This window comes from Papilio polytes, unplaced genomic scaffold (assembly GCF_000836215.1).
Source record: "Papilio polytes unplaced genomic scaffold, Ppol_1.0 DF822178.1, whole genome shotgun sequence".
Classification (NCBI taxonomy): domain Eukaryota; kingdom Metazoa; phylum Arthropoda; class Insecta; order Lepidoptera; family Papilionidae; genus Papilio; species Papilio polytes.
In genome coordinates, this window is record NW_013527026.1 from 645,882 (window position 1) to 661,169 (window position 15,288).

General features: G+C 33.5%; 2 protein-coding genes across 2 annotated transcripts in view; one reads left to right on the forward strand and one right to left on the reverse strand.

Annotated features, from left to right (window-relative positions):
• Positions 1-15,288, forward strand: part of LOC106106696 (CUGBP Elav-like family member 4) — a 344,825-nt gene that overhangs the window by 151,356 nt on the left and 178,181 nt on the right. The gene's annotated exons all lie outside the window — the stretch shown is intronic.
• On the reverse strand, positions 12,229-15,064 carry LOC106106697 (serine protease easter-like; the record flags this gene model as incomplete). The annotated part of the gene is given in 6 exon segments (XM_013287324.1): positions 12,229-12,512; positions 12,939-13,116; positions 13,388-13,496; positions 13,918-14,105; positions 14,174-14,381; positions 14,937-15,064. Coding segments are annotated over 6 exon segments (1,058 nt in total), but the record flags the coding sequence as incomplete, so codon positions are not given.

Consider the following 15,288-nt stretch of genomic DNA (forward strand, 5'->3'; position numbering starts at 1 on the left):
GCTTCTTTTGTGTATTTGTAATATTGCGTATATTCTACGTACTTCATAAAACTAACTACAATCCGCTGCAAGAGAGGCCCCACACCAGCGTGGGTGGGTACGGTTCTCCCAAGGCAAAGCTCGGTGAAAGCTTTCAAAAACTATTTAAAGAGGCTTTGTAGGCAATTGCTGCGGGACCAGGTCTTAGGCAATGGAGAGAAAAGCGTATCTTACAAAAGAATAAGTTTTCAGTACAGTCTGTGCGTCGCGACTGCATTTTGCCTTACTCGCTTTACTATCACGTTTAAATAAATTTACTCTACATAAGTTTGTGAGTGATATTTTCTTTTACAACTGTTAAGTTTTAGATTACAATCATATTTCTCTGATGGATGTCTATTGAACAAAAAATTTTACTTCTTACTAATATTATAAATGCGAAAGTTTAGATGGATGTTTGTTAGAGTTTGTAGCCTAAACTGCTGAACGGATCTCGATGAATTATGGCACAGATGTAAGGATAGTGTGGAAGACAACATAGGCTGTTGAAGGGCATATGTGCTTTGGTGTTTTTTAATTACACGCGAAAGGTTTCGCGGGCGAAATACAGCATGTATTTATTATCTTATTTACAGCGAAGCTTCGATGATATTCTTAAATTTCTTTTAACTGTACCGTAAACTGCGTATTGTTTCAGTTATAAAGGTTTTCATTATCGTTTATTGCTTGAAGTAATACATATTTATATTGCGAGAAATAAAAATTGTTTCAATCATATAAACCAAATTGGAGCATCAGTTGTATTGAATTGACGACAAATTTATATTACTAAGCGAAATAGCCATTTTATTTTATGATTTAATTCGCTTTTCATGTATATTATTTCCCTTTTTAATAGCGTTTACATTTTCTAACTATTCCACTAATATATTCTTACTAGCTGTTGCCCGCGACTTCCTTTGTTTTGAATTAAAAAAAAAACAAAAGTGAAAAGCCTATGTGTTCTTTGATACTATCCTCTATATCTATACCAAATTTTATCGAGATTTGTTTGGCCATTTAGGGTCCAAACTCTTACTAACATCCATCCATCCATCTAAACTTTGTTACTTATAATATTAGTTAGTTTAATAACAATACAGTTACGCAACTGATATAATTATTTTATTAACGCTTATTGGTTTATTTTATAACTAGTTAGTTAATTTAATTTAACACTAAAGCATAATATTCAATCATTGATTAAACGATAAACTAATAGCCATATTGGAAATAATAACTGTATCAAGTCGAGGCAATATTCAACGGACGTAAGCCGGCGGAACTTCCTGTTTGTTGTCGAGTGCGGAAATTCAATTATGACGCGATAAAAGTACGACGGTACTCTCCACTTTCACTTTACAGATGTGCTATGATTTTAATATATTTATTAGTAAATAATGTAGTTATTAATGTTATTATCATTGGAAGTTTACTATGAAAGAGAACAACTGATTATCACTATTTTTAAGACTAAATTTTGATCTTTGCAATAGGTATTTGCTGTGAAAATTTACTGTTACAATTGTTCTGTAGCTTGTGAACTCCCAATTTTATTTCCTGTCCAAAGTTATACATGTATCACTTCCATATAAAATTATTAGCCCATTTAGACTACTTGCTAACAAAGAGGCTTACACTTTCAAATATTTAGTATATAGATACGAAACATGTACTTTAAATTAAAACATATACAGGTGAAGTAAACGCAAACACTCGTCCGCGCGTTTGAATGGACTTTGACACTTCACGCTTCCGAGTTTGTTTTTATTTCACCGTTTGTAGGGGCACGTACGGTCGATAAATTTCGCAGTACTTAGGTGGCCGTCACTTGCACTACCTCGCCGCTTTCGAGTGCCTCTCGACCAAATTGGACCGGCACGCCTATAAGGTCTACTTACCTCGGAAACATCTCGAATATGCGACCGTTTGCTGCAAATACTGACGGCACTTTGGTGTCCTATTTATTGTTTTTGCGTTTGCATATTTCTTTCTTGTTTATTTGTGTATCTATATAAGATATATTTAAAACTATATTTGCATTTTTCATGATTTTAAGTAGATTATACAACAACTTTATGATTTGTAATATTACAAAACAGAACTTTGTTAACTATGTCTTTATAAACAGTGTATTTACCCATTTAGGGTACTATGTTTAACTATTTATAAAACAAGGTTATCTAAAATACTCAATAATTTAATAGCAGAAAACAAACAATCTATACAAAATCAATGCTATCAATATAACGATATTATCTAAACCAATGATAACATCAAGCGATCCTTACATATTATCATACCATCAAAACTCAATTGCTCCGAACATATTCACATATAATAAGCTTGCAAACTGTTCAAAAGGAATATAAAGTGCTTATAATGGTGGTATAACGCGAGGTAAAACAGTACTTTTCGCAAGCTTCAGCTGTTATGTATGAAACAACTAAGATAAGTGGCCTCTCAAAATTGTCTCTGAAACGGTAATAGCGACTGAAACTGAACAATTCTCAGGAGGTACTCGGTAAATAGTTTCATGAAACGAGTCATAGGAGATGAAAACTGGATGGCGTCGATGGTTCCTAAAACTAAATAAAATGACAAATAATGTGACAGATAAGCGGCACGTCTTATTAGACGCTGGTCAAGCAACGCTGGTTGCTTGAATTAAGTTTTTTGATTGCTAATATTTCGCTTTAAATATTTCTAATTTTAAGTAACAGGATTTTCTAAACTGGTATGAAGTTAAAGTACCTAAACCTTTTTTGTTTAATTTATCACAATTAAAAGAACTTTTGTTCCTTTTCTCTTTATTTAATTTTAACTCATAGCTTGCGCCCGATCCCTATCTACACACTCAAAGTTTGAAGACTAAACACCGTAGCAAAACAGGCAGAACTCGACAAATTGACATAGGTTCTCTCGCGTACACACCACACGGCAATTTCAAGTGTACAACTTTTGTCTGACAAGTGCATACTTAGCAAGTGAAATTGCATACTCATCTTTGTGCTAAAATTATTCATACACTTGAAGATTACATCGTGATTTTATTTTGACTTTTAACTATCTGTGAAGCCTTAAATGTTTTATTCTGTTACATTTATTTAGTATGTCAAATTTATTCCGAATTTTTCTTAACTTATTTAAAACTTTCTATCTTTTAACTTTATTAAGCTATTTTACAATAAATCATAACAGTATAAAATAAACACAAGGCGAGAAATCTCCATCAATATATCGGCCTATTAGTCTTGTTCATAGTCAGTGGATCGCGGAGTTAGTTGGGGGTCAAATTATGAATCTCAATATTACAAAGGGAGCTCGGGGCCGCGCCGCCCAATGGAATATTTATGAGTGAAAATTTACAGCTGATAAAACTCAGCTAGTTCGTTCAGAGCCACTCTAATAAGCGGATGTTTTCTGTTCGCTTTTGACTATTTTTATTATACTAACTAACTTAGCGGCGTCTTGCGAAAAATTGCTAAAAATTGTTGAAGAACATTTACTTATGTGCATTGTAATGAATTTTGCATCCACAACCAGACTCAATTTTTGTTTTTAATATAGGTTTATCTATAGATCTATACCATCTTAGAGTAAAGTAGTTCTTTATAAACAAAATAATGTGTATTTCAGTATACTTTTTAAGTTGGGAAGGTTTAATCAAAGCCTACGCTATAAGCAACATATCAAACAAATTCGTTATACTGAACTTTATTATTCCTTATGTTTATAAGCTGAATGAGTAAAAAAAGAAATTGTTTATTACACTCAGCGGGCGTAATAAGTGTCCCAGCAATGTACAATATCGGCAGCCGGATATAAAACTCGCAATTGTCAGCCGGTGTGGGGGAAGATTTAAATAAAGGTATTCCCTTTGCTACGTGAGGATTGTTTAACTGGTTATATTGTGCGGATAAGTTAGATGTCCCTAAATTACATGATATATAACTACTGGAAGATCCATAGATATACTAAAAGTATAAATTACAATCTCATTACGTACAAAACTACGACTTCAGAGAAAATATTAGGATAAGATATGCACAAGATCTTTATTAGAAATTTTTTGTACTATATTTTTGAACTTTTCCAATATAACATAGCATACATGGTTCTATAATTTTAATGAAACTATACTTTAGTTCCGTAGGTGTTTGTATATATTTATGTTCATATCTATGTTACCTTATTAAAGTATAAGTTTGCTAAGAAAACCTCTTGCCTTATCTAGTAATATAATCTACATCTGTAACAATTTTACGTCCACTTTTCACTCGAATGGTTGCTAAGGTTTCAGTGGTTTGGAAAGTGGAATGTTCTCTCCGAAGCAATAATCATTTATCGGCGACGTTTCTCCGGCACGTGATGCGGTTCTCTATGCGCCCTTAGAACAACTATTGACTTTTTCACACGTTTATTTGGGACAGAATACACATACCCTTTACGATTAAATTCTTTATACCTTCACTATGATAAGTATCCTGCGGTTATATGAAACTAGCTGTTCCCGTGCGACTCCATCTGCATAAAATTATGAAAATTTTATTTTGTTGTTTACATGTGTCAAATTATCAATTGCAAATATCAAAATTACATTACATTATGACAAACCATGACAACATTGCTTCCTTGATGTTGGCAGCAACTTATGGTCTGTCCCACATTAGGGTTTTTATCCAAAATATTTACCATCTAAGTTTAATGGCGTGAAATATATAGCCTAAAGCGTGACGTAAATGTAGGGTGTTTTATTAAAAAAGAAATATTCAAAAATATGCTGTAGTTGCTGGCATCTTAGGTAACAAAGAAGTGTGTGTTTACGCTTTATTATAATAGTATAGATTAAATACGAATGCTCAATTTGACAATATTCTGATGAACCATTAAAATAGTTACTTTGCTCTTGAAGGCAAACTAATTCATACATTATGATAAATATAATTTTCCACTTCTTTACGATTAATCGAAGATTACTTGACCACGCCTTTAATTAATCAATTTTAAGAAATCTCCAATAAATCAACTTAGAATATGAAACTTGCCGCAGATGAGGCCTGCTCCTATTGACGAGAGGATAATGAATCCTGTCACTTCAAAATGATGATTAAAATAAATCTTTCATCGAAGACCAGCTGAGCCAAATATTAGCTTTACAAGTTAGTTATGGCCATATTTTATTGTCCCAGCAACAGACAGAGGAATAAGAATTATTGAGAGGTATTAAGAATGATGTTCATATCTTATCAATTATTGTCACCATGTCATTTGTCCAGGTTATGAGCGGTCGCATACCATTGACTTAACTATCGCGCAACTGTTGTGATATTGTCGATTGTTTCGAAGATAATTCAATTGTTTCGTTGCACAACTAAAAATCGAGTAGAGTGTACACCTGCATATAAGCTCTTAGTAATCAAAGCGAAACTAAACAGTTGTCTGGTAGCTTATTAGCAGGTGTGTTCACAAAACTACAACCAACTGACAAGTACAACTTCATCAGTGTTATGTAACCATAATAACTTGTAACATGTGATTTTAAACGGGAATACATTTTTATTCGTCTTGTCAAACTCGCGTCGTTACAGTAGCGCGATTCGGCACACGTGTCTCTGACAGCGAGTGACACTCCGCCCCCCCTCCTCCTCGGCAGTAGGTCTGCCTCAAGAACAAACTAACATTATTATATTGTAAACTATTAAACTCCTTTAATTTTATCAAACAGATTTGATATGTGAACTAGTATAATCATGGTCTATAAATTATTTTAAAAATTAATAAACAGTTTAGTCTAAGCTCATTAAGGGTATGGTTTGTGTATTACATACCCTGGTTACTCTATATCGTGTGCAAAGTACAATATAAATTAAAAGATTTATTTTCCCTTAATTCTGTACACTAATATTCATTTTAAAAACATGAAGGTAACAAGTGGGCAAGTTATTGCGACATAACGGAGTTATAAAGGGCAAATACTGACATAATACAGTTCGAGTACAGATAAGTTTGTAAGCGAGGCCCTGTATCGAGTTGGCGGGAGTTCGCAAAATTCCTGGCGCGTAAAGCATGTCACACGTAACTTAATTAAATTCTATTATACGCCGGCAAAGATAAATAACTCCCGTCCGTTAGGCGTTCACGGCAGCGGGGCTAAATTTAGAAAGAATGAAGCAATTCTTTTGTTGAAGTCAACACTACGGAGGAGTTTTGCGCAGGCTAAATTTACTCACCGGATGAAGGGTGAAATAAAAAGGTGTCATTGACAAAGTGTTATTTGTAAGGTTACAAAGAATTATAAGTAAGTTCGCTGCAATCGAACTTGTACACAATTCATTAAAATATTAAACAAAGGTTGTAAAATTACCCTTTGACGTGAACATTTTTAACTGCACAGTAAAACGTGCAAATTTCTGTTCACGCTTGTACATATTTATGCTTTTAAATAGTGGTAAGTGAGTTAGTGATGCAGGCGCGGCGTGCGCTCGTGTAGGCCACATTTTAAATGCAATTATCTGTAATGCAATGTCGTCTGTCTCGGTCGTGCCTCACTACAGCACTTTGCTTCCAATTGCATAGCTTCAACGGCAAATACGTTTAGCGCAAAAAAGACGACCGCTTCCCGCTTTCCGCTGCCCGATATAACAGAATGCATATGCTTCGGGGATTTTATGTTGCGCATAATATTTTAAAGTACATATCTTACATTTTTTAGTTTATTTCAAATTATCTATGACTGTTATATGATAGTTTAATTGGTTTATTTTTTTGGACTATTGTTGCAAAAATACGAATACAATTTCGTAATACAAGTCGTGACTTTTCTTCTCTTTATTTTACATTATCTACATATTTCTAGATCTAGTAAATTTGAAGTATTTTCGAGTGAGATTTAATGATATTCTTTTAACAAAAGCTAGTATAAAATTTGTACCGTGTAAGCAGTCTATTAAGAGAATATTGTTTCTTTAAAGTCTTTGTTGTCGACGATGCGGAGGCACGAGAAGGAACGGTTATATGCAGCCAAGTGCATCTTGACTATTGTCCATTTGCTCGGGCAAATAAAGAAAGTTCGAAACTCAGCGGATGTTATCTCAACGATATTGCCGTCTGCGAGCTGCGACTCTGTGCTAAATGTTTGTGACGGACAAAAGAAAAGGCACATTCACCCTGACACTGATACTCACCATCTACTTTTAAAACTTGAGAGCATGTGAAGGAAATGCAAAAACAAATCGCAAATCCTAGACTTTTTGTTTAATAGAATTTGCATTGAATTTTAAACACAATGAAATACTTTAATTTGATAATTATCCATACTACATATTTACTGGCATGCAACAAATGTAAAGAATCCACTAATATTTCTAGTAACTTAATACATATTTAAAAAATATACGTCTAAGAATAAAATTGTAAAAACCTAATTCCTATAAGAAATACGTCTAAGAACAAATATGTTACAGAACAGGGCTCCCTAAACCGAAATGTAATTTCGATGAAAAACCGATTACCAACGCGAGCCTAAAGTACTTACAAGTATCCCCGAGGACCCTCCGCGAGTAATCCTTCCTCCAATCTGCAGAAGGTAACGAAACATTAAAATATAAATCAATAAATCCTCTACCTCATGAACTACCGCATACAAAATATAGAATTTCATTGGTTTCAAGATCAGAAATGCTTTTATCGTTCGAGTATTTGAATTTCCTACGAGCTTTCCTGGATAAATTCCTTTTAAGACGCGGAACGCCGAGCCTAAGTACACTGACCCGTGGATTTTATGCGCATTTCGCTTTACATAATCTTTACTTCCTTATAGTCTACTAAAACAAACTTTGTCCTTTCCAACTTCTTTTCTTTATTTACGTATCCTGTTTTTTGGGTATTTTAATCGTCAATTTTATATTTTAAATATTATTATTTTCTGTAATCATCCCAACTGAAGGGTTTAGAGTCTAGTTTAAGGTCGGATGACTAGGTCATAATCAACCACGCTGGTCTACTACGGCTTGCTTGACACACATCTGTGAATTTCTTTACAGGTATGAACAGGTCTCTCAATGTTGTTCTTCATCGTAAGTACATTGGACAAATGTACAAAAAAGATCGATAATCTAAAAACAGACACATGGTGGGGATCGAATCTTTTCGTATAGAGTATGGTCCGGCACAATGTGGCCGTTAACAACTGCGCCACCGCTGCTCTTAAAATAAAAGTTATCTGTAATATGAAATGTTTCTTTTTTGTTTCAGGTAAGAATATGATAAGAAAGTAAAGTTCGAAGTGAATATATATGGGTAACTATTTAGTTATACGAATATAGAGATAAGAAAATGTACAGACAGGGATAAAAAAGTACAAAATATTATAACCTCTATAACACTGTTATTAAAGCGTATAGACACTAACTAGTATAAATACTTATTAACACTATCCTTTTTCATATTATCCTTGTGTTTAAAAATGTATATTACGATTTTCTTAGTAATAAAACGTTGTGTTTAATTTTAATTCGTAAGTCAGAGACTTTAGAAATTCCGTAACATTAATTAAAATCGTTAAACAAATTATAAATTATCATCATTGTTTGACTGTATAGTACTCGTCATAAAACACAATTACAAAACATCACAGACAAGTTTACAATTAAAAAGGCATCTCGAGAGTCGAGTTTGCTCGGAATTTGCGAATCATTTAATATCAAACTTTAATTCTCAAAGCTTTGATACACTAATGAGATTACTGCGATTCAATGGGTTAGTCCATTTCCCCCTAAAATTTAACCCCTAGTAATTAAATGTCAAGGTATACCTGTAAAAAGTTCAACATCCTTTATACCTTTGTACAGTCGTGTCGACAACAATTATTATTGCAGGGTGTATCGGCAATTATTGAGCTAGCGCGCTCTATCCTTCGGCCGCGTCTTCACTTAGGTTAGGTGGAGTCGTTGTCAAGCGCTGGTTTATTTATGTTAAAAAAATGTATAATGATGAGAATTAACTCTGAATGCTCGCAGAGCCGTAAGTTGTACTTAACTTTGAAATTTTACAGATATAAGTTAAAAAATATAGTTGTTTTTGAATTACAGTATTTTAAATTGCGCAAGACCATCGTTAAAAAAAAGGCCCTGCCTTCTAAAACACTGTTATTACTAACTCAGGAGACAGACTCCCATTGACTGTATCAAACTGTTTTGTTTTCTGTTTTATTTTTAATTATAACACTTTTATTTCTGAATGTACGTAGTAAATCGACATGATACAGAATGTAATTTTTTTTACAAGGGTTATCACAAGGTTATGACCGCTTCTAGTTTTAGTTGAACTATAGTTTAATGGGTATAGATGGACTAATCCAATTTAAAAATATGACAGTTGATATCAATCATAATATTATATAACTTCAAATCGTATCACGAATTGAGGATATAGCGAGTTACATCTAATATTTACACTCATTAATTGCTGATAAGTTTTGATGTGAACTGAGGTGAAAAATTGAGTTGTTAATGTTGTCGATATAATATCTCTTGGGAAATAGCACGTGTAACTTAATATAAAATAATTGAGTTGTAACGAATGTACGATTCTCACGGGATGTTTTACCAAAAGGAATCTGTTAGTGGTGTACTTATGTCTCTTGGTTAATGGTAATCGTGATTGTAATCAACAACTAATATAACGCTTAACTAAAGCTCATGAAAGTTACCACTTTAATATAAATGATAACCATACTAATATTATAAATGCGAAATGGATGGTGTGATGGATGGATGGATGTTTGTAGCCTGAACGGCTGAACGGATTCCGATGAAATTTGGTACACTTCTAGAGGATAGTCTGGAAGAATATATAAGATACTCACTTTTGTTTCTTTTAATTCCACGTGAACGGAGTCGTTGGCGAAAACTAGTTATGTATAAACATAAGTATTCAAGCATCAAACTATAATTGTGTATTATTAAAAACATCGTTGATTGAAATAAATAACAAATGAACATCGCAGCATATGTTTTTAAATTAAACTTTTTTTTCTGCTGAAAGATAATTTACAGTAATTAAACGTTATTTTTTCTGTAAGTCACTAAAAACACTATTGACAAACAGCCAGCTCGACGGATATTCGTGTCAAATCCACGGCGTGGGTCAATTAAAATCATAATTGCGTATTTCGGTGTCTACCGGGGAGACGGAAGTATGCGAAATTGATCGTTGTGTTGTAGACATTGAGACTCAATTTCTGTTAATTAAAACTATCTTCCTACTACGTTAAACTGTTAACGTCGCTAAAGGTTTTATGAGATCCTGTTATAGAGCAAGTTGAATACTGTCTAAATATATTTTAATAAAATCTTGCTAATTATCCTTAAAACAAATTTAACGTCTTTTACAACATTTATTACAGTTTAAAAATATCAATGTAGGATAATCTTAAACTTATCTAAACATGATAAAAAAGATCAGTTAAGTGAAGCGTTAAAAGCCAGTACACAAACAAGACACCGCACATAAATATCAGCAACAAATGTCGAGCGCGGGAGCCTATGCAAATTTCATTTGCGAGTAATCCACTCAGTGAGATTGCCGTTGATTGATAGACGTAAATTGGAAATAGGCTACGCATTCCGTACAGCCGCGCAGCGCCGCCCACCACGCGCCGACGCCGCGGGCCACGCGCGTTGACGCGTCAAGCACACTGCTCGGTCAACCTTTATAAATATATCGGCTTTTATCCGGGACTTTTTCCACTCGAAATTAAGAAAATTACTATGTAAGTAGCCTATATGTTCTTTCGGACTTTACTATAAGTTTGTGCTATCGAGATTCATTTAACGCTTTAAAAGATACGTAGTAACAAAATATCATCTGCTATAGTTTCACATTTTACAAGTTACACGTGAAAGTAGACACGCAATAGTTCATATGTTACTATATTAATTTATTAGTAACTTGCTGTTCACGTGCGGCTTCATCCGCGTGTAATTATAAGAATCGTATTTTATTGTTTACATTTGTCAAATTATCAATTTCAAATGTCAAAATGACATGACTTGATGACAAACCCTGTCAGTTTTTTTCATTGATGTTGGCAGCTTGAAGTTTATGGTCCCTTTCCCACATGAAGCTGTTTTTCCAATTTACTTATCCTCTAAGTTTAGTAACGTGAAAATATATAGCCTAAAGCGTGACGCACGTGTAGGGCTTTTTATTAAAAAAAAGAATTAAAAATATGCTGTAATTGCTGACATCTTAGGCAACAATTTAGTGTGTGTTTGCGCTTTATTATATTAGTATAGAAGTATAGATTATTAGTAGAGTATCATTAGCTTTCGTAATATCGTCTAATTAACACGAGCAACGACAAAAAAAATAAGGGAAACCTTCTAAATACTTTTTCACTAATTGCTTCTCAACTTTTTTCTATGTTCCGCACTAATTTGTTATAAGAAACGTCTATAAAGGACTTCGGTCGATATTTAGCAAAAAACCTACTAAATATTTAGATACATCTGTCTACTAAATGATTACTTAATTTTAATACAGAACTAAGCACAGATTTATCGATTAGTTCGTTACTTAAGTAAAATTACTTATTTATTTGTTTAGTCTAAAAAAAACTATTTATATATCCAATCATGTTACAATACATCCATCAAACTCATAAACTACCAATATTCAAGTTAAAGTAATAGAAAGTTATTAATAAGTTACTCGTTTTATCAAAAACACGCAATTCGTGTGCGTTTGTTGCTAACACGTCGTTGTTATTAGTTTTACGATGTTTTTTTATTGTTATGTAATTTAAGTTGACAACGAATGTTTGTTACGAGCTTAATATTTCGAGCGTTGTAAATTAAAAACGATACCGTCTGGGAATTTTATTTCATACCCTATTCTCAGCACACATAATGTTCTACATAATTTCTTTATGAATTACGTTAACTAATTATTGTGTATTATTTTTTGAAAGCGAAGAACATTAAAACACTTGAGAAGGGAAGTTATGGCTTGTTCTTAGCATTTCTCAAATTATATAATTATATGTAATTGTTTTTAAGTGCTCAATTTTTTTTTGTATAATACCGCTTATTCAGTTATATCATATGGTAAAAATATTCACTAAATCTTTTTTTCACCTTAGCTCTGTCTGAAGAGAACTGTTATGTGATACGCAGAATGATTTTAGAAATAATAATCAACAAAAAGTAATCTTATATGAAATATATATTTGTTTCATTTCTTTTTATGGTTTAATTGTATCCAAAATCCATTTTAAGAATTTTCGTACATCAGTGTATACTCCAGGTTTTTCTGAGCCACACTGCTGAGGCCCATAAGACACGATACCATACTGAACAAATTTGAACGTATTATCGTACAATGATTCAAGCATCATAGGTCCCCCAGAGTCACCTTTGCAAGAATCGTGACCTATTTCACCAGCACAAAACGTATTTGTCATTCTTTCAATTCCTTTCGATCGTGGAGATCTGAAAAGAAATACAATTAAAATCATAAATTGTTGAGTCATAAATTCATTTCACCATCAACATCATCATCAGCTCTTTACGTCCCCACGGAGAGGCTCAGAGCCTACCCAAAGTTAGGGGTGACTAGGACTTAGTCAACCACACTGGCCTAGTGAGTATTGATTGACTTCACACATATCTTTGAATTTTCTTCGTTGCACCGCCATGTTTTCCTTTACCATAAGAGTGTCTGGTAAATTATGTACATATAAAAATCGAAAACTACATTAATACATAGCGGGATTCGAACAAAAGAACTGTAGATTGGAAGTCGTGTCCTTGAACTTCTGAGCTACCGACGCTTATCGTATAGTGCCTAGCTCTTTTTACTTCAGTACTAAAAATTAGTTTCAAAACTGTAATTATATTTGTTTTGTATTTCCTTACCTTTTGTAATAAGTGTTGCACGTGGTTTTTGAGAATATAGGCAGTTCAACTTTAAGAAGAATATTAGATTTAGTTGTACTGTTGACCATACCCCAGCCAGCTACGATACCTCGCTCACCTGCTAGATCTTTATCTCGCAGTACTTTTGTTACGGGTAAACATATTGAGCCTGAATTTCCTAAAGTAAAATGGTAAACTTTATTAACAAACGAATAAGCAAGTAAGATATTGGTATAGGTAAGTAAAATTTTAATTACCAAATCTATTCAACACTACGATTCTGGTAATTGCGACGTTTAAGTTGGATAAATCAGAATAATTTGGGTCTCATATAATATTTAACATAACCAGAAGCAATAATGATAAAGTCTAATCAAAAAATAGGCATCGAATTAGGTTAATTAGTGAACACTACTACATAAAAATATCAGGATTTACTAAACACTTACTGACAGTAAAGTCCACAGTTCTGGCCAGACGTAGCAGGCCAATGTCATTTAAGACATAAGGTCGTGTAACATACCGGGGGTGAGCAATTGTGTGAGTTACGCTGATATCCTGTTGGAAGTACATGTTTTAGTAGTGAGCATACGAGAGTTGTACAATAGTAAACCTTCAGGTGTAATATTTCTAGGTTCATGCTTTAGCGTTTAAATCACCAACCTTCATTTATAGTTCGAGGGTGTATTTGTGATTTTGCCACACACAATTGTCTTCTGAATAGGTACTTATATTTGATTTATTTCATAAAGAATGTACTACTTTTTTAATGACGTCAAGGGAGCAAACGGGTACCGCAAACCTCCAAAATAGTTTAGCTAGCACTGCCCATAGGCTGCGGATGCCTATCTATTGTCTGCCTTTATCAACAAAGTAGAGGACGCACAAAAAGAGCATTCCTGTCGTACCTCTCCCCCCTTTAGATCCGCGATCTCTTCTCATGTTTAAATTCAATTAAAAGAAAAAACTCTTACGCTACCTGATATTTTGTTTCACATTCACGGAGTTCCTCCTCTCCCACACAATCCTCTTTTTGGCTAATGTCGTAGTCACCAATTCTAACTCCAGCTACATGTTGGTAGACGATACAATGGGCAGCCGTCAGTACGTATCTCGAAGTTATAACGGTTCCACCACATTTAAACGGCAAAGATCCCTTATTTTCAGCTAGAAAAAAACGCGGTCAGAGTATTTCAAACCTTTCAAATTCCATTTGTACATTAGGCACCACTCACCGTCTCTGTAAGAAATGAGGGCCAGCCACGGGAACTCATACAAGCCCGCAGTGACTCCGCCGACAATTCTGGTCCCATCTATATCACCACACTCAGTAGGTAAAAGACCGATGTTACGATGATTTTCAATTCCGTCTCCAGAAGATTGTACATTTGTTTCTACTTCTTCAATCAAAGATCGACTTGAAAAGAAATCGGAACAGCAGACCTATTAAAACAACGTAAAAATTACAACTAAATAAAGTTAGACATTAAGAGGGGAAACTGGTTAGCTATCATAATTTAGTTTGATTTAGGTTCACGGAGTCAGATAATTTAGTCGGTCTATACTACATGCATATATGTACATAGTTCATAGGTTATCAAAACTTTGAATGACATACAAAAAGGCGTGGCATTAACTGATTTTTCCCATTAACACATTCAATGCTTAAAAAATAAGTAGCTGTTACTCACCACTACGCCCGTGTGAAATTAAAAAAAAAATAATTAAAAACACATCCAATGTTACTCAGAGATAAATTAACCTTTCTTATGGTCGAAGAATTTTTGAATTCTGTTCAGTAGTTTTTGAGTTAATTTAATACATACAAAAATACAAATCTTCCCTCTTCATAATATTAGTACAAATTATAGAATTATGAATGTATATTTGTATTATTATCATTTTAAATAAAAAAAAAAAACTTTTACAAAGCCTGTAATCAATCTTAATTTTGTAACACTTGGAAATATACTTTGAAATTACAATAAGATTATTTACCTTTTGAATGCCATCAAAACCACAAAGTGCATCATGCACTTTTTTAACTGTCGCCGGACTGCGATTTGTGCGGAGATCATTCATAGCCGGTGCACATTCTGTTATCTTAACGCATTGGTCGCATGTTTCTGTAATTGTAAATAAAATTTGTTATAACCGACCATTAGTCAGAATTAGATTTTTATAATTACGTTTATAATTAAAATATCATTAAAGTATTCGAATGGCATCCGACCCCTTAGTCAATATTCACAACAATAGTCTTTTTTACATGACAATTGTTAGATGTATTTATTACTATATACAACTTTCACACTTCGCAGGTCCCCGACACTGATACTGTCTAAGAAAG